Raw genomic sequence first — 19,607 nt, 5'->3', positions numbered from 1 at the left:
ATACTATAGCCTATACTTCTGCATAAAGGCACTAAAACAAATGCTACCATAATTTATAAACACTTTATTTTAACTAATAGGCTATATTAGTTTTTTTTTTTTTTGCAAAACAGTATTCAGAAGAATGCTACTATTTATTTACTCATTCATTGTGTGGTGAAATATCATTCAGGTGTGTTTGAAATTTACCCACAGAGGAATTTACAGATATGGACAAATGAATGAGTGAAGATCAGCATAGACTTTATTTTTGTTTTACACAACATGAACATAATACCATCTGGACAAAATGTACAGTTGAGGGGAAAAAACCATACGAATACATTTTATCGTTATCACTGAAACAAACTTAATATAACCATTCCTGTCACTGACAGAGCTGAATTTCACACCTGATTCAAACAAGGACAGGAAGGCGCAAGATCAAAAGTTCACATATTTGCATAATGTAGGCTACATAAGTTAAATAAATAGTAAATAAGTTATTATTATATAAATAAATAAAGTCTAAATAAAGTAGTGTTTTTACAGTAATACAAATACATCTTCCTTTCAAGAAAGATTATGTTGGTTTGTAAGCTTAAAAAATAAACCATGTGACACATGCAACTTTTCAGCTTATAAATATAAGCATATCAAACAATGTAAGTACCTTATCAAAAATTGCATTTTAAAACAAACACGACATGGTACATGAGACACGTCTCTACAATCTTGGTCTATATAGTAGCCTATCCTCTCTTACTGCTGAGGAACCGCACAGGTACAGGCTACAGTCACTGACACAAGTTTATACTCTAAGGAGTATTTTTTCGGGTCAGACGGGCAAGGGACCTTCTTCAGGAATAAGCGAGCCTGCTTCACAGGCACTGAGTTGTAGGTCCTATTTTCAACCCCGTTAATGATGCATCCATCACACAGACACTCTGCCTCCTCGTATTTTGAGGGGTACATCTCTGTATTTTCCACTGTTCTGAAAATACAAGGGATAAAGATACATTATTCATGTAGCAAGTCACTGAAATTGGTTAAATAGATATCACATTTACACACTTGTTTTATTTGATGATTTTGTATTATTATTTAAACACTAGGCTACTAAACATGCCTCATAATGCTTTCAACAGCTTTGATCTGAAGGCTTTTTATTAACCCCCCCCCCCAAAATAAATATGGCATACAAATAAATAGGCCTATTCATTCACATAGCCAGCTTCTGGGTTAATTGCAACATTACAAACTTTCTTTTGAAGCAAAAAAATAAAAAATAAAAAATAATAATTATAAAAGGTTTTGAAAATTAGAGAAAAAAACTAAAGTACAAGACGAACTCTTATGAGGAAACTACGCAGCGCATGATGCACTGAAAATGACGTAGGCTAATCGAATAAAAACGATAGCTAAAATATTAAACTATTTCTGAACGTACATATAAAAGTAGGCTATGTATCAAAAATATATTTTACCCCAAAATATTCAAACGTTTAAATCAAATGCTTAAAATGATAGGAAGTACGGTTCGATTACGTCATCAGCACCTTTTTGCAGGGTTCTGATTTTTGATGGTTTTGTTAAAATCATACCATAATTTAGAGAGCTATATCTACCTTATCCGCCAGGGGGACAGCGAGCGATCATTGAGCGCTGCTGATGAAGCCCGAGCGAAATCTTCACAGGAGTTCGCCTGATGATGGACGGGCCGGAGACGCTGGTGTCTGTGTACGGGCAAAGACTGAAGTAGCTTGTTGTTAATCTTGCTGAACCCATGCTCACATTCACTGAAACATCCCAGATTCTTTCCATTCACGATGCTCTCCGACAAGAAGAAGAAAAATATTCCAAAAAACAGCGGAGACTGCAAGATAAAGAACAAGCAGATAAATAAAATTAGCAAAAAACTATTTCTTTATAAAGAACATTATACATTTTTTTTATAGATTAAGATGTCCATTACTTTGTGAAATATGTATCTACTTAGCCTACAAAAAAAAAAATTCTACTTACCCTCATAATTTGTTCAAGATTTATTAGGCTATTAAAACTCCGTTGACCCCGCAGTGATGCTCAAGTTTAGTGCTCAGGTTGTGTCGGGCCTGACTCTTATACTTTTCCTGAAGTGCTAACGCGAATTTATATAGGCCTACCTGTTGTATCCATCATCAGGGAAAATCCGAGTCTATGAGGAAATAGTAATAAATATTTACTTCCGTACTTCCTCTTTCAAATGAAGCGCTACATACACAAGCGCATTATATCGCATGCTACCTGGAAAAAACTTAACTTTTTTTTAGTCTTCATTATTAATCAGTCTGTAAAACGTTTTCAGTTTTAACAGATCACAGATCTGTGATATCTGAATGGGCAAGTGGACGTTTATTCTCTCATATGACCAGTAATCCATTTTTTTCCTGATCCTGAAGTGATCAGTAAAATATTTCATTCATTAAACGCAGTACTTAATACTTCAACATTGTCTTCTTTGATAGGAAAGAAGAGATGTAAGTCCCCATAGTTAACCGCTCCATTAATATTACAGAGAAGTGTTGCAAGACAACCCCTAGATCTGTTACACACACAACACATTTACCAAACTTACCTTGCATTTCACTAAGCCCAAAACTAACAACATTATTTAACATGAAGAGGTATCACCAATATTCTGCTTCAGATGGAGAAAATTCCCCCTTTTTTGAGCATCTTGTGACCTTTTCAAATCCCTGGAAGAGTAACCAGGGATAACCTGTGGAGATAAATTATGGGAGCCCCCCTGGATGTTTTAGACATGACAAAAGAACCCTCAAGAACAGGTCATTCATTGACTAAAATGAGCAGTTGATAGCAGATTTGGCTGCCTGTGGGGTTACCATCACGGGACAAGACCAAGTGAATTTCCCAGCATCATCAGATCAGTCAATCTGAAAAACATCTCCCCAGGAGTCCCCCAAGCATCATGCATAAATTCTATGCATTCTACAGAGAATGTGAAACTGATGATTTTAACTATCAATCACACATGGTGACGATTAATTTCACTCCCATTCTGACAGAAATGGTAATAATCAGCATATACATTTTTAAAATATTTTTTAGTATTATTCATAGACTGCACATTTACATTCTAATATTTATTTAACATTCTAATATTTATTAATGAACCATTAAAATTTTTTTTATACTAAACTTATTTTTTATACAATGACCCAATAGTTTGAAGTTGTGTATTCTATTCAGCTACACTGACACAAAATCAGAAGTGCAACACTACACTACACTAATTATTGTACAAATCATGACAGCTTAATCATTTAAAATGACTTATGAAAGAATGTGGGTGCATCATAGAAGAGCATTAAAGATGATTTAACTCCTACAACTTATGACATTTAAAAGCACAACCAACGGAAGAGGAATAATGTTCCAACCCTGTCAATAAATGATCTCACTAATTTGCTGTAGGTATTGATTCTAAGCAGGATAATGGATCAACAAACAGGGTTAAGCAATAAAATAAACCCACACAAACCAGTGCACATGTTCTGGAGAAACAAAGTAGAGCATCAGACCGTCATATATGCACAGATGGAAAAGTCTTCCATTAGATGCAATCTTTCCATTAAAGAGGAATCATTTCAACAGATTTATCTTTATCAAAATAGTTTATTTAGAAGCCTTTTTTCTGTCACACAAAGCAAGACGGAATTATTCTTTATCTCCGGGTGTCCCCATTGCAGCTTCTCACACTTTCAACTAAAAATGAGGGACAAATAAAATGCAGGTTTTCACTTGAAAAGCTAGGAGAAACAATGTAGAATCTTAAAAAAGCAATACTTCACATCACTGTCATTGGTTCTCTAGAATCATACACTTTAAGTAACAGGTATTCTGTCACCTGACTTTGTAGTTGTACAATGTGAAAAACAGCTAAACACGTGATGGTGGATAGACAAATACATTGCTCAAGGTGGACTTTCCTAACTGTAAAGTTATGAAAAGGCAGTTCCAGATTCTTTGAGTAGGATCAACGTCAAATGCGCAGATGCGTCCAGGATGGTCCAATCAGATTAAGCATACGTCTAAAGTAACAGGAGTGGGGGATAAAGCAACTAGAATATGAGAGAGAAGTGATGAGAAGTGTGGCAGGATGAAGAGCAAAAATGTGCGCTGAATGTACAGTTTTTTTTTATCTTTGAGACACACTACAGCAAAGATTCCATCTTCCTGCGAAAACAAACAAGTGAACAGGGCCACTTCTCAACTTTATCACATCAATATAAAATCTAGACAACCTCTCTCTGAGGGCAAAACAAGCAGAAATGTAACGGCAGTCTCCTTTCCCTAGGACATTTACGCCCTTAGAGTTCAGAACAGCGACCATTTCCCATTTCTGGCAAACACTGGGCGTCGAGAAAACAGATGTCCCAGAAGTTAATCATTTCCCAGGGATTTTGGCCCTTTTGCGGGCTATGGCATCCTCGACAGCCTTTAACTGTTTCAGCAGCTCCTCACGACGAGAAAGGGTGCTGCTCGGCTTGCCCGATCCGGAACTAGAAGCGGAGCCAGAGCCGGATCCAGCTCCGGGAGCAGGTGGTTTACCTGCAGACACAGCAGCAGGACCTTTCCCAGAAGACTTAGTTGGTGGAGATAAAGGACGCTTCCTGGAGAGAGAAAATATAAGGAATCGAGTGAATTACAAACCTGGGATATTTTTAAATCTCTAGTCTTAGTCACACAAAGATAAAGCTTTTGTTATAAAACACCTTGATCCACCATGCACATAAAAAGGGAACTAATGCTGAACAAACATGGGAATTTATATTTACTTTTATTTTATTTTTTTATAAAAGCTAGATTAATACTCACAATCACTACTCTCAACATACAGAATATGAGAACTCTTATTTATACAAACAGACCCATATTAAAGGGCAGTTAATAGTTCTCAGGCATTCAAAACTAATCAACAAATGTAAATTAATTTACATATTTTTCCCTACATGAACTTATCAATTGACTACTGGAAATCACCACATATTTGAAGGGATATTCAGAAAGTGTGACTAAAAAGAAAGTGGCAATGGGTACCTTTCTCCTTGTGGTGGCATGGGCCGAGGACCCTGTCCTTTGGGCCGATCCATTCTGGGGGAGAGCAAGGGTCGGCTGGGCATCCTCCTGTCTCGACCTACGGAGATATCAGAGTAAAGCTTGAGGAGATCGCTGCGAGGGGCACATCTGACTGAACTTCCGGACATCCTTTGAGGAAAGCTTAACCACAACCGTTTTTCTGGAGGGGTTTTCTAATGGACAGTTAATGTGCCATGTCGTGTTGTTTACCTCTGTCAGGCGAAAGCGCTATCCTCTTGCTGAGAGGTGAAGGGGGTCGCTCTTTATTGGCAGGAAAGTACCTTTTCCTATTGCCCCTGTCGGTTTGCTGCTGGCCAAAGAGGAATAAAGAAGTCACTCAACCATCGTACACTTCTGCGCAGCTACATGACCGTAACGACACCTTCCCTATTTACCTTGTTGAGCAGGGTGAGTTTGATGTCCTTGTGAGAGCCGAATCCTCCTGGAGGACCCATAGGAGGCGGGTGCATGGGGTGACCTCTGTTTCCAGATCTAGGCATGCCCGAGCTGGTTTTGGGAGGGAGACCGGAGGGGTCCACTCGTTTTCGCTCATCTTTGAAAGGCTCATCTTTCTTTGGCGGTTTTCCTTTAAGGCACACCAAACAAAACAGCACAGTTATTTTAGTAATATTTATATACTATTCAAGTATTTAATAATATTTTGACTTACTGTTATTTTAAATTTTCAGTTCTCCTTTTATTTCAGTTTATGTGCTTCTCAATAAGTTATATATTTCCGTTTAGGTTTATTTTTTATTTCAGTTGTAGAAAAGGCAACATTTCTATATTTTGTACATTTAAGTTTTTCATGTAATATTTATATTTTATTTCACAGAGGCTTCATTTCGGTTCATGATTTTTAGTTCACAATAACACCACTTCAAAAGAGTAATGTTAAAATTCTATCAACGGCCTGTTGGAGTCTTATGCGACAGTACCTCTGTCTTTGTTGGGGCCCCTGTCCCGTGGAGGGCCCCTTTCCTTACGGGCAAGGCCTGGAGTGGCTGATCGGGAGCTGGCGGAGGACACAGGGCTGGCCAGGTCAGCGTACATGTCATCAGAGTCGGCGCTCCTGACTGAGCTACTGCTGGAGGAGGCGGATGAGACAGACGACACGCTACTGACCGACAGAGACCTGTGAAACCACACAGACAATCTGTGATACCATGACATTTGCATTTGATCTTTTAATTACGATAACAGGTAAAGATAGATTTGTTTTTTCGACTGTCTCTTTGCATTGCATACCTAGATTTGTGGGAGCCGGAACGAGACCGGGAGAGTGAGGCGGAGGAGGAACGGGATCGTGAGCGTGAGCTGGAGCCAGAATAACTGCTGCCACTTACACTGCCACTCTCCGTTTGCCTGCCGGAGAATCAAACAGGAAGAGAGACACAGAAACGTAATAAAATGTTGGTTTAAACACTGTAGATGAAACCAGTGTCACTAATTCTTTTAATGGATCAATGAGGAATTATAGGTTAGGTTCAGTCTAATGAATCCTTCATTGAATCAACTGAACAATTAATGAATCAATGAATCTGATAATGACGCTTCAAAGGTTCATTCAGACCACAAAGTATTTCTGTAGTCATTACAAATCTGCAAGTGATTAATCCAAAGCAAAGGGAAGAACACACAAAGCATCCATGTCACACTTGATGTTCTTCTGTGTAATAGCACGATGTTCCTCTTTGACAATAACTGTGGACACTACAATATAAATGTTTAACAGAAACCAGTTCTCGTAATGTAAATGTATCTACAGAGAGTAATCACTACAGTACGTCACTACAAACTTCCAAAAGACTTCTGGTTCAAATAAATGCTGTTCTTTAAAACATTCTATTCATCAAAGATCTTGATAAAAATTATCACTGTTTCCGGAAAACAATGTTTTCAACATTGATAAGAAATATTTATTGAGCACCAAATCAGCATATTAGAATGATTTCTGAGGACACTAAAGACTGGAGTAATGGCTGCTGATTTTCAGATTTGCTACCACAGGAATAAATCACATTTAAAAAAAAGAAAAGAAAAAAGTTTTTAAACTGTAATATTACACACTTTTTATAAAAAAAAATATTGGTATTCTACATTTGATCAAATAAATGCAGCCTTAGTGAATATGAGACTTTCCAAACCAAAAAAAAAAAAAGTGACAAATAAACATCACATGCCTTGACAGCTGAGTGAAGTGAAAGTACAGACAGCTGGCATTCAATCAGAGAAAATCTAAACACCTTACAGGCAAAGCACACACCCAAATTCTTGCCAACTGAAATGATCATATAGTATTCTCTTTTCAATTGATTTTTTTTTTAAATTGTTGAAGGGTTTATCCTTTGCCCTATTGTCTTATAGCGCTAATACAACATTACAGAACTAGTTTCTACATGATCCTGGCATTTCAAAATGACAGCGTGCACAAAAATATAAATCCAAACAAAGGGGCTGCAGAATATTTCAGTGACTTCTCAGTGTAGCATGTCCGTAACAGACATGAATGATGCTTCATAATGGTGATTTTCTTCCTATTTTCAACATTTTAGCGTGGTGGAGAAAAAGCGAAAGAAATCTTGTAGACATGGCTGGTTAACAACTGCCTAACAGCCACCCACAATACTCAACCGCAGGGCAAGAACCTACAAGTTTTGCATGGGCAAGCACCAGCCACACTGCCTTAAAAAAATAATAACAAAAAAAAAATAAATTTACTTACTGATATTAATATGAAATATTAAAGGTTTGTCTGTATCAGATGTGCTCCTAAATGCCAACAACATCTGGCCAAATGCCAATGACATAATGACAGTTATGACAAGTCCACAAAAGCTTCTTTGTTCTGAAGCATTAGAACAAGCGGGACAGGAGATTTTCCTGAACACCCACGCAGGGTATTCCACATCCACAGTGAAACTTCACTCTCACTGCTACAGATGACAGAAGATTGTCACATGCTGCTTCTCTGTGCTGAAAAGCGGCTTTCTAGACAGTCACTCTCACAAACACAGAACACTGGTCATTGGGTAATGGTTCATATGCAAATAGACTCAAAACACAAATGTCAAAAATACAACCACAAAAAAACAAAACAAAAACACAAGCACACTATCAAGCCACAAACAAAATCTCCAGCTCTTATGGTGATCCAATCCTTAATCCTTAAAAAATTCTGCTATTTACTACTAACCCTCATGTCATTCCAAATCCCTTCGACAATTTATACCAAGGAAAACAAAGTGATTAAATCAATAAATAAAAAAACCAAATAGGCTCTGACGCCAAGCTCCAAAATGAAAGTAATAATAAAATAAATATTATTTAAAACATGAATTAAAAACAGAAAAAGTATAGATTCATGCTCTATATTTCAAGCTTTGTGTGACAAACAGACTGAATTCAAGGAAATGGAGAACATTTTTAAGGGATAGTTCATCAAAAAAATTAAAATGTGATGTTTATCTGCTTACCCCCAGGGCATCCAAGATGTAGGTGACTTTGTTTCTTCAGTAGAACACATATGATGTTTTTAAGTCCAACCGTTGCAGTCTATCAGTCTTATAATGCATGGCAATGGAAACAAAATCTATGAGAGTAAAAAAAAACATGCACAGACAAATCCAAATTAAACCCTGTGGCTCGTGATGACACATTGATGTCCTAAGACACGAAACGATCGGTTTGTGCGAGAAACCGAACAGTATTTATATCATTTTTTACCTGTAATACACCACTATGTCCAACTGTCCTTGGGCGCGCGCAGGCATCCGGTGCGTGAGGGGTGTACGCGCTCTGGCGTAGTTTACGTTAAAGGGTGCGCTGATATCCAGCCGAAGAGCAATCAACCATAACTACAGGCGGGCAGGCTCAGAAGTTGGGAATACGTGGAAAATCACCACTCCCGAATGAGTTCACGCGAGAGAACGTAATCTTTTAGTTTTAAGTCAGTTTGAACAATCCAGATAAGCGCAAGTAAGTACCATTTTGATTAGCCGTCGTACCTACAATGACTGTGCACTGTGTAAACAATGAGTGATGTATACGCGCGAGAGATCACTTCCGGAGCTTGCGTAAACTACGTCAGAGCACGTACACACCTCACGCACCGGACACCTGCACGCGCTCAAGGAAGTTGGACATAGTGGTGTATTAGAAGTAAAAAATTATATACTGTTCGATTTCTCGCACAAACCGATCGTTTTGTGTCTTAGGACATCAATGTGTCATCACGAGACGCACGGTTTAATTTGGATTTGTCTGTGCATGTTTTTTTTACTCTCATAGATTTTGTTACCATTGCCATTCATTATAAGACTGCAACGGTTGGACAAACCGATCGTTTTGTGTCTTAGGACATCAATGTGTCATCACGAGACGCACGGTTTAATTTGGATTTGTCTGTGCATGTTTTTTTTACTCTCATAGATTTTGTTACCATTGCCATTCATTATAAGACTGCAACGGTTGGACTTAAAAATAATCATGTGTTCTACTGAAGAAACAAAGTCACCTACATCTTGGATGCCCTGGGGGTAAGCAGATAAACATCACATTTTCATTTTTGGGTGAACTATCCCTTTAAGTCATTATTCACCACTTGCCACTAGCAGAAACAGGATTGCAAATATAACCATTTTCAAACAGGCATCAAACTCTCCTGGTTGAAAAGACCACTATTACTACACTATTTTGCTGTTTGTTATTTTGGAACTTGACAATCCTAGCCATCATCACCTCATGTGGATGAGGGGAAAATCCCTTTGTATTTTACAAAATAAATAAAAGTGAAAAAGTTTCCAAGGACATGAGTAAATAAAAATTTTCATTTTTGGGTGAATGATCCATGTAAATGACCGTGAAACAACCAAACAAAAAGCGATAGTGTGCGTCAGTGGCAGAATGAAGACGCAACGTGTGCTGTACCTGCGAGGTGGGTTATTCTGTTGACGTTCTTTCTTGCGTCCTTCTCTCATGTTGGGTGGTTCTCTCGGCTCTCTGGGTCCAGGAAGTTGTCCAGCTGGACGGGGGTTGGGGGGCTTACCCGTCTCTGTGATTGGCTTGGGTGGTTTCCCTGGCTGTTCAGGCAACGAGGGGCTGGGTATCATTTTGGGGGGTCCTTTCTCCCTGCGAGGAGGGGGCAGTGCACCAGGCTTCAATGGGTGGCTGAATGAAAATATGCATTTGCACGTGCATGCAGTGAGTAAATGAGAAAAGCAGTACCAACTATAGCTAGAAATAGGCAAAACACTAAAACTTGTGCTGATATAGACTAGCATACTGCCATTCAAAAGTTTGGGGTTGGTAAGATTTTTGAATGTTTTTGTAAGAAGTCTCTGGGCTATTTTACCACCTGGTCACTTCATGCATTTTCTCTGATCAGATAGCTACCTGATTGTGAAAAGACCTTGCGTAAATGCCCTACGAAATGCTTTCGTATTTAAATACGAAATACGATCGCTCAAACCACTTCAGGAGGTGGTCTGGGACGCATTCCAGATGAAACTGCACAAGCATAAATGCACCTGGTTGTTGAAACCACATACGCAAATTTTACTTTTCCCAAAATGTTAAAATAATAAACGTGTGAGAGCGTTATAGGCTATATGACATGCTATAGTCAGATATGACAGCGATAATGCTACTGTACACGCATCGCTGCAGATGAGCAGCTGAGAATCTCTTCAGCAATCCGACACACAAACTGCCACAAATGAAACAAAGGAAGTTGCAGACGCTACACACAAAATCATCCTTCATTAAAAGTAGTGAGATTAAATTATCTTACGAATGCTAATGCCATGCTCTCTCCTATTGTGGTCGGTCTTGGATCTTGAAATTAGCTCATGATGAATAAAATGCAGTGCATATATGTAGCTTTCGTTGACGTGAACTGTTAAATTTGCATATAGTGCAGGAATTGAAGATCGGATTTCAATCCGTTTTGCAGAGACACACAAACATTTATGTGGCCAAGTGTAAATGGAACCATTTTAACAAATCAGATAGATATCTGATCACTAAAAACACATCAAGTGACCAGGTGTAAACAGGCCCTCTGATGCTCACCAAGTTTGCATTTATTTGATCAAAAATACAGTGAAAACAGTAATATTGTAAAATATTAGTAAAATTTTAAATAAGTCTTTCTATGTTTATATATGTTATTATGTCATTCATTCTTGTGATAGCAGTCACATGACCCTTCATAAATCATTCTAATATGTTGATTTGCGCCCCCCCAAAAAAAAAAAATCTTAGTGAAACATGATTCTTTGAGGAATAGAAAGTTCTTCTGTAACATAAAACAGACTTTATCATCTGGCTTCTGTGTATGCCAGTCAGCGGAAGTGAGAAAAAAAGTGTTTATTACGTTTGAAGTATTTTTAGCTTACAAAAATGCATGGATTCGCCACAGGAGGGCTTTATTCACCCCCCCGGAGCCGTGTGAGAGACTTTTTATTACGGATGTGTGCACTTTATTTCACGTCTTCTGAACTGTTCACAACCAACACCCGCTTATCCCCATTGAAAGGCTTGGAGGGGCCAGGATAATTTTTAATATAACTCCAATTGGATTCATCTGAAAGAAGAAAGTCACATACACCTAGGATGCTTTGAGGGTGAGTAAAACACAGGCTAATTAAAATTTTTGGGTGAACTAACCCTTTAATGCTTGCTTTCTGAATAAAAGTAATCAGTTCTTTAAAAAAAAAAAAACACCTTACTGACCCCAAACTTACAGTAGTGTATAAACCAAATGTGTTTTGAGAGCATGAGTGCGAGTATTTACCCTTTCAATGCACCAGGAGGCTGCTCAGCTTTGTTCTTATTAGTGTTTCTTTGTGCTGAGGGGGTCAGAGAGGGCGAGGAAGAGAAGGATTGCGATCTAGACAATGGAAAGTAAAGTTAGTAGTAACAGCAAACAGTCACAGTAAAAGCCAGTGAATTATAAATGCGGTATACTGAATGTTCTGGAAGTCATTACAGCAAATTAGTATGGCAAATCAAGATATTGTCGCGAACTTTGATAACTTGCCTAGAGCGGCTTCCGCTGAAAGAGCTGTGCTGAGAGGAGTGACTTGAGTAGGAACTCATTGAAGAAGAACGAGATCGGGAATGGGAAGAGCCAGAACCCGTAAACGATGATGATCGGGATGAAGACCTGGAAAATTGGAGAAATGTAAAAAAATAAAGCATCACTGCTTAGCTTAAAGGAATAGTTCACCCAAAAATTTTAATTCATTTATTTACTTATCCTCCTGTCGTTCCAAACCTGTATTTCTTCAGGCTTTTTATTCTTCTGGAACGCAAAAATGTTTCAACTGATTTTGTCCATGCATATAATGAAAGTCAATGGGGTCCAAAACAACATTGGACCTCAATGAAAGAGACTTTTCTCAAAATATTGTTTATTCATTTACATTTAGTCATTTAGCAGACGCTAATTTTTATCCAAAGCGACTTACAAATGAGAACAATAGCTATGTTTCCATCCAACGATTCGAATTAAACTTGTGCGCAACTGGAATATCGCATAAAACATATGCGAATAATGCAGTTTCCATCCAACGAGTCAAAGAGAACAAAATCACTTCCTGGTAAATGGTGGCACTAAATATCACTAAGAATATAGGAGAAGCCACTGAATATAATAATTTTCATATAATGACAAATTACTTGCACCTCAGAGCGAACAGACATAACGAACAGCGCGCATCTGAAGTGTCTCTGAAGGAAATAATGCATTATTTATCGGCTTTAAGATATCGGCCAAATTTTCTTATCAGGCCGATACCGATAACAGAAAAAATGAGCCGATATGGGCCGATACCGATATGGTGGCCGATATATCGTGCATCCCTACAATAAATGCTGTCATTGCATTCGGAGGTGGATGCTGCTGTTTGGGAACGCAGTCGTGTAAGACAATTATACAGAAATACTTTAACGACAGACTTTGCTCAGGCATTTCAGAATGACCATAACAACATATAGATGCTGTGAACGAGATCGGTCCGCTGCTAGTCAAGTTATCCCGTCTCATAGCGCAAAGTCACATGACCTTTTCGATGCGCATGGAGGAATTTATTCGGTAAATGTGTTTTCATCGTAGTTTATGCGCATTTTTAGAATTTATGCGCATCTCGGCATTTCCATCCAGCGTTTTTTTTTAATGCGATATTCCAAAATGCGCATAAAAATAGGTGGAGGGAAACGCAGCTAATGGAAGCAATCAAAATCGGCCGATACCGATATGGTGGCCGATATATCGTGCATCCCTACAATAAATGCTGTCATTGCATTCGGAGGTGGATGCTGCTGTTTGGGAACGCAGTCGTGTAAGACAATTATACAGAAATACTTTAACGACAGACTTTGCTCAGGCATTTCAGAATGACCATAACAACATATAGATGCTGTGAACGAGATCGGTCCGCTGCTAGTCAAGTTATCCCGTCTCATAGCGCAAAGTCACATGACCTTTTCGATGCGCATGGAGGAATTTATTCGGTAAATGTGTTTTCATCGTAGTTTATGCGCATTTTTAGAATTTATGCGCATCTCGGCATTTCCATCCAGCGTTTTTTTTTAATGCGATATTCCAAAATGCGCATAAAAATAGGTGGAGGGAAACGCAGCTAATGGAAGCAATCAAAATCAACAAAAGAGCAATGATATGCAAGTGCTATAACAAGTATCAGTTAGCTTAACGCAGTACACATTGCAAGGTTTTTTTTTTTATTATATGATAAATAAAAAGAAAACAGATAGAATAGAAAAAGAATAGCGCAAGCTAGTGTTAGAGGCCTTTTTTGCTTTTGTTAATTGTATAAATAAATAAAAAGAAAACAAATAGGCAGAATACAAAAACTTAGAGAAGCTAGTGTTAGTTTTTTTTTTAAAGAATAGAATTCCAAGTTTCTAATTTTTAATTCTAATTCTTTGTTTAACGAAACAAAGTCAAACGGGTTTGGAATGACATTGAGGGTTTTTCATGAACTATCCCTTTAACTTGCAAAAAAGCAGGCAAAGTTTCCATTATCAAATGACACCAATGTCTTAATAGTTCCATGGCAGGTATCTTACCTAGACGAATTGGAAAGGGAAACTGAAGATCCGGAGGGCCTGTGTTGTCTACGGCCACGTGGAGGGGAGCCCATGAGACCAGGTCTTCTCCGAGGGGATTTAGACCTGCGCCAGGGGTCTTTCCATTCATCTGGCCTCTTGGGCAACGAGACCATCTCCTTCTTAGGTGGTGGCTCCATTGGCCCTCTGAAAAGAAAAACAAAGGGAATTTAGAAAAAAAAAAAAAATGTATCTATAGCGTGACTTTCTTTAACGTGACAAACATCTCAATGACCTATTTCCTTTTTAAAGAGTTTTAACATTTGCAGTTCTCTTAATGAAAGCGAAATGTTTACAATTAGCAGGTAGAATTTCCACATTCTCGGTCAAAGAAGCTGTCATTGACATGGTAAAGTCAGCATAGATTTGTTGTCATTTCATCTAGACTCAACAGAAGTCTTCCTTAAACAAGAATATACCTGTTCATTTCCTGAAAAACAATAGAAAACCCCAAAAAATATGCATGCCAACTGACATTATCAAATCACCATTAGGTAACAATATTAAGTAATGTTAACAATAGAGGCCATGCGTTAGTGATTTTACAATATTTAAGTGTTCACAGGAAGGAGTTGCTATAGAGATTAAAAAAAAAAAAAAATTTCAAAATGGAATTATTTCTTGTGAAATGACTGTAAACTGTAGTGAATCAAAGTAATTTTATATGGAGGCAGCAGACTATATCCTCTTCACTGACTTTGGAAGTCATCCAACTGTTCATCAGGAAGCTAGAGCTGCCAACAAACTTCTCATAAGTAGTGTCAAATGTCTCTTTATTTGTATTTTATCACTTCTGAGGCCTGTCTTAAGCAAGCCTTTTTACCCAAAATGATGCATGACTTTCCGACAAAGCAGATCTTGCATAAACTTGAAAACCTGATTCAGTCAGCTGTTGTTCAAATAAAATGTATTATCTTTACGCTGAATTACTAAATTACAATCATTGTTGTCTTTAGCCCACTTCATTTGCGCCAAGAAATCTAGTGCTCTCAAGTCACATGTTCAGCAATTAAATAATAACATTGAATCAGTTGGCTACCATTCAAACACCACACCAGAACACACAGGTGATATGAATGAAATGGAGAAACTACCTAATGTTTCCCACACAATTCCTGTTCGACAGACAAAGTAAACTGTGGTTTTCCGGCAACTGGGTATCTAGTTTATAATCTTTGTTAATGTTTGTTTCCCTAAGAAGAGCCCTAGATTTCCCCTGTGCTTCAGTCCAAACAAGTATTGAGAACTGTTAATAATATTTCAAAATAATGCCTTAATATTCTTGGTTATTGCTGGCTCTCCAATAATCTCAAGTGGATGTTCATTTTTGTGGATATTCATGGATTTGGATGTTCATTTTATCTGGATATTCATGGCTTTAGCTGTGCTAAATCAGACTGCTAAATACAGTTCCTCACCGACTTCCAGCCCATTAAATGTAGTGAGCAGACCTTGGCGGTCATATCGCCTGACCAGCTGGCCCTCCGGTAGTCCCATATTCAAGTTTCATTTCTCTGGATATTCCTTGTTTATTTTTACCAAAAGCTGTTTGGACAAAAGTTCAAGTTTGGGAGTTTTTGAAAAAGTTGCTCATTAATCCTTGGGTTAATTAAAGACCATTACATTATGCTATTAGTTAAACTCAGGGCATTCCACATCATGCATACTAAAGTATGCCGTCTAATGAGTAACGTGATCCAGCCTAGGACCTGGAATGTCCTTTTGGGTGATGATGTCAGAGAGTAAACATACCTGAGGCAAGTATTGCAGTGTACCTAAAAATAGTACAGACAACTATAAACTATTTTTAGAAGTGGAATCTGAGCTCACCTTTAATATCCTGTTTGTACGGAAAAAAAGGAAGCAGATCGTTCCGTGAAGAGAGATTTTATGCACAGCAGTAACATGGCAAATCCTCAAATAAAAAATGTAAATTCAAGTAACAGAAAATGGGAGACAAGTGTTTTTTTTTAATGGTTCAAAGGATTTTATCAGATTAATCATACTTGAATATCCTGTTTCCCTCCTAACTGTGTGAAAATCTGATTACAAAAGTTATCTAGCAATTTGTTAAAATTACTGCATACACTATTACTCAAAAGTTTGAGGCCGGTGAGATTTTTGCACAAAGGCTAAATTTATTTGATCAAAAACACAGAAAAAAAAAAAAGTAATATTGTGAAATATTATTAAAATTTTACTCCAGCCTGTCACATGATCGTTCAGAATTTTAATATGCTGATTTGGTGCTCAAACATTTCTTATTATTATTATTATTACTATCAATGTTAAAACACTTGAGGCTTAATATTTTTCTGGAAATAATGATACATTATTACAGAATTTGATGAATAGAAAGTTCAAAGAACAGAATTTATTATAAACAAACCTTTAGTAACATTATAAATACATTTACTGTTAAATTTGGTCAATTTAATGATGAATAAGTGTTTACATTAATAATTTATTAACTCTACACAAGCTTAATGCATTTTGTCAAATGCATTATCAGGAGAAAAATAACAGCTACAAAATATTACCTGGAATGTTTTCAAATGCAAGCACGCATGTAAAGATTTACATATTTCATCAGCGCTACATAGGGCAGCATAGTATCAAACAGCTCGGGTGTTTATCTCATCAAAACCAGCATGCTGTCAACAGGAAGACACCAGACTTTTAACCTTGTTCATGTGATGGGATGCCCTTGTCGTCATTTTTAACAGTGCGAGTATGATAGATATCAATCGTGCACTGAATCAGAAAGTTCCAGGTCAACCCACAGCTAACAGAGGTTAGGAGCTGTCTCACATGACTAGCCTAAGGCCTTTCCAAGATTCACTTACGAGTTAAGACTTCAAAATGTCTCTACACTGCAAGAATATCTTTAAATATCACACACTTGCATCATATTCTGACTGATAAAAAATGATTCCTGCATCAATGAATAATGCATTCATTTATTCATATAAATCTGTAAGCTATAAAAATGAATGCAAGATTGACATTCATTCCAGAAAGTACGCAGATGCAGAGACATTTGTCATAACGAAAGGACAAATGCAACGCTTGTAATTCATGTGTCTAAAAATAATATTTAATAAATCAATCCAGAAAAGATATCTGAGTGCATTGCTTCATGCTTGCAGAAAAATTCAACCATCTGTAATCATGACATTTGATCTCTGCAGAGAATATCGTAAAACTAGTCGAGACAGTTTAAGACTTAAGTCATTGCATTGTTTTCCTTATCACGGGAACTGGCATGCTCTGAAACGGGGTGTAACTCAACTCCTGGAAGACATTCAGCTGATGATGTAACTTTCAGTCACAAATCCATGAGCAGGTTATAAAAGTGTGCTGTACTAAAATCAGACTCGGACAGGAAGAAAGGGAAAAACAGGCTGTAACAAAGCAGCCTGGAATATCACGCAGGCTTTGTGAAATCTGACCAATTAAAATAGCAATTTGCTATTTTAAAATTTTTTACAAAGAAATGTATTCCTGTGGTGGAAAAGATGAATTTTCAGCAGGCATTACTCCAGTTTTCAGTGCCACATTATCCTTCAGAAATGAATTAGCTATATTTTACAAGGAAACATTTTTGGCAAAGATAAATAGTTCTTAATAACACCAGGTACATATATTAAGAAGGTAAACAGGGACTATTTTGTAATATGAACAATGCAAGTAAACAAGAAAAGGACTTCCATCCACACATACATTTTAACAGTGAACAAACTGCATGAACACGTTCAGCTATTTCTATATGGACAAACCCTTTCTGACATGACTCTTGTTTACGAAGAACAAACCAGAATCAAAATACCGGTCATTTCATCATTTCTCTGAATGTATCACCTTTGTGACGTACAATGATGAAACCTACAATGCCAACATGAAAACTGACACTAAAGCACAATTCCAGTATTGCAAGAGCCGCCCGTCACAAACAGACAAACAATAAACAGGGTTCTACCTATAACCTGTTTTGCGGCATACTTAACTATTGTACTAAACTGTGCTATAAACAGGACCAAAAAAAAGTTTGTTTTGATTTTTCCCCTCCCAACAATTTTTATTCTTGGCTTGGCACAGTTCCAGTTCTAAGTCTAAACGTCTAAGTACACAAAACGTGACAATGAAAGTCAGCGTACAGTACACAGTGGTGAAAACCACAGAATACCTGCTAGGTCAGCAAAGACGCACAGAGCACAACATCTAACAGTTCAACTAATGTTTCAAAATGCCCTGACATTATAGTGAAGTCTGGAATATCACAGGCAGCCGAATAATACAAATTAAGGAGAAGCAGAACAAAAGATCAATACATAACGATGAAGGGGGCGACACAGGAATATACCAGACACAGACACAATGAAAAAGAGAACCAGGATCAATTCCTCTTCTGGTCTCTCCACATCTTTGGACAATCCTGATTCCATAAAAAAAACATTTCCATTAAAAAAATAAAAAATAAAAAAACCTTCAACAAATGCATACTTCAAGATAAACCTAGTCATAAATTATGACTGGCAATTTAAAGGGGTCATATGATGCTGCTAAAAAGAACATTATTTGGTGTATTTGGTGTAATGAAATGTGTTTATGCGGTTTAAAGTAAAAAAAACATTATTTTCCACATACTGTACACTCTTAAAAATAAAGGTGCTTCAAACGGTTCTTCAAGCGATGCCATAGAAGAACCATTTTTGGTTCCACAAAGAACCATTCAGTCAAAGGTTCTTTAAAGAACCATCTCTTTCTTACCTTTTTATAATCTGAAGAACCGCCTTTCGCCACAAAGAACCTTTTGTGAAACAGAAAGGTTCTTCAGATGTTAAAGGTTCTTTAGATGTTAAAGGTTCTTAATGGAACCATTTAGACAAAAAGGTTCTTCTATGGCATTGTGAAGCACCTTTATTTTTAAGAGTGTACATTATTGTTTCTCCTCTATGCCCTGCCTTTTTGAAATACGTCGATTTTTGCAAAGCTCATCGGTCTGAAAAGCGAGGTGTGCTCTGATTGGCCAGCTATCCAGTGCGTTGTGATTGGCCGAATACCTCAAGCGTGTGACGGAAATGTGACGCCCCTCACCATACTGTTGATGCCGTGACCCGGCTGGAGCGATGAAACAAAAAACATGAAAACCCATTACAAACGAGGCAATTGTTGCATCCAGTGGGGACATAATTACTGATTATAATGACTTATACGGTCTTTTTACGCATTGCGTTGCATCGCACAGCGTAAACATAAAACCATGTCTGCATTCGTGATCGGAGAAATGACAAACTGCAAACGCTACTCTACACTGTCCAAAACTCGCATTTGAATCATCAGTGGCAAATCCA

General features: G+C 37.6%; 2 protein-coding genes across 3 annotated transcripts; both read right to left on the bottom strand.

Moving 5' to 3' along the window:
- Positions 1-741: 741 nt before the first annotated feature.
- Positions 742-2,087, bottom strand: LOC107569651 (interleukin-17C-like). The gene is made up of 3 exons (XM_016255771.1): positions 2,005-2,087; positions 1,608-1,855; positions 742-973 (listed from the first exon to the last, which is right to left on the bottom strand). The coding sequence occupies exons 1-3, from the start codon at positions 2,008-2,010 to the stop codon at positions 742-744; spliced, it is 486 nt and encodes a 161-aa protein (XP_016111257.1). The 5' UTR covers positions 2,011-2,087.
- A 1,586-nt stretch (positions 2,088-3,673) lies between these two features.
- LOC107569659 (zinc finger CCCH domain-containing protein 18-like) lies at positions 3,674-14,397 on the bottom strand. Of its 2 annotated transcripts, none has more exons than XM_016255787.1 (10): positions 14,215-14,397; positions 12,164-12,289; positions 11,918-12,013; positions 10,051-10,290; positions 6,370-6,486; positions 6,060-6,256; positions 5,517-5,707; positions 5,332-5,428; positions 5,083-5,179; positions 3,674-4,655 (listed from the first exon to the last, which is right to left on the bottom strand). In XM_016255787.1, exons 1-10 carry the CDS (start codon positions 14,391-14,393, stop codon positions 4,430-4,432), a joined length of 1,566 nt encoding a protein of 521 aa, XP_016111273.1. In that variant the 5' UTR covers positions 14,394-14,397; the 3' UTR covers positions 3,674-4,429. The 2 variants fall into 2 exon arrangements, with proteins under 2 accessions (XP_016111273.1, XP_016111274.1); XM_016255788.1 differs by having other exon boundaries at positions 5,332-5,431; positions 10,051-10,251.
- Positions 14,398-19,607: the final 5,210 nt, after the last annotated feature.

Source organism: Sinocyclocheilus grahami, unplaced genomic scaffold (assembly GCF_001515645.1).
Source record: "Sinocyclocheilus grahami isolate Dianchi unplaced genomic scaffold, SAMN03320097.WGS_v1.1 scaffold1368.1, whole genome shotgun sequence".
Lineage (NCBI taxonomy): Eukaryota > Metazoa > Chordata > Actinopteri > Cypriniformes > Cyprinidae > Sinocyclocheilus > Sinocyclocheilus grahami.
This window is presented reverse-complemented; position numbering and strand designations above follow the sequence as displayed.

What these genes read in the sequence shown, in the direction of transcription:
- LOC107569651 (XM_016255771.1), bottom strand. An exon ending in CTGTCCCCCTGGCGGATAAG is followed by an intron (nt 974 to 1,607) that starts GTAGATATAGCT and finishes TTGTATTTTCAG; the next exon opens with AACAGTGGAAAATACAGAGA.
- LOC107569659 (XM_016255787.1), bottom strand. Translation starts at nt 14,393, where the DNA reads ATGGAGCCACCACCTAAGAAGGAGATGGTCTCGTTGCCCAAGAGGCCA. An exon ending in CAGAATAACCCACCTCGCAG is followed by an intron (nt 6,487 to 10,050) that starts GTACAGCACACG and finishes ATTCTCCGGCAG; the next exon opens with GCAAACGGAGAGTGGCAGTG. An exon ending in TCCGGCTCCCACAAATCTAG is followed by an intron (nt 6,257 to 6,369) that starts GTATGCAATGCA and finishes GTGGTTTCACAG; the next exon opens with GTCTCTGTCGGTCAGTAGCG.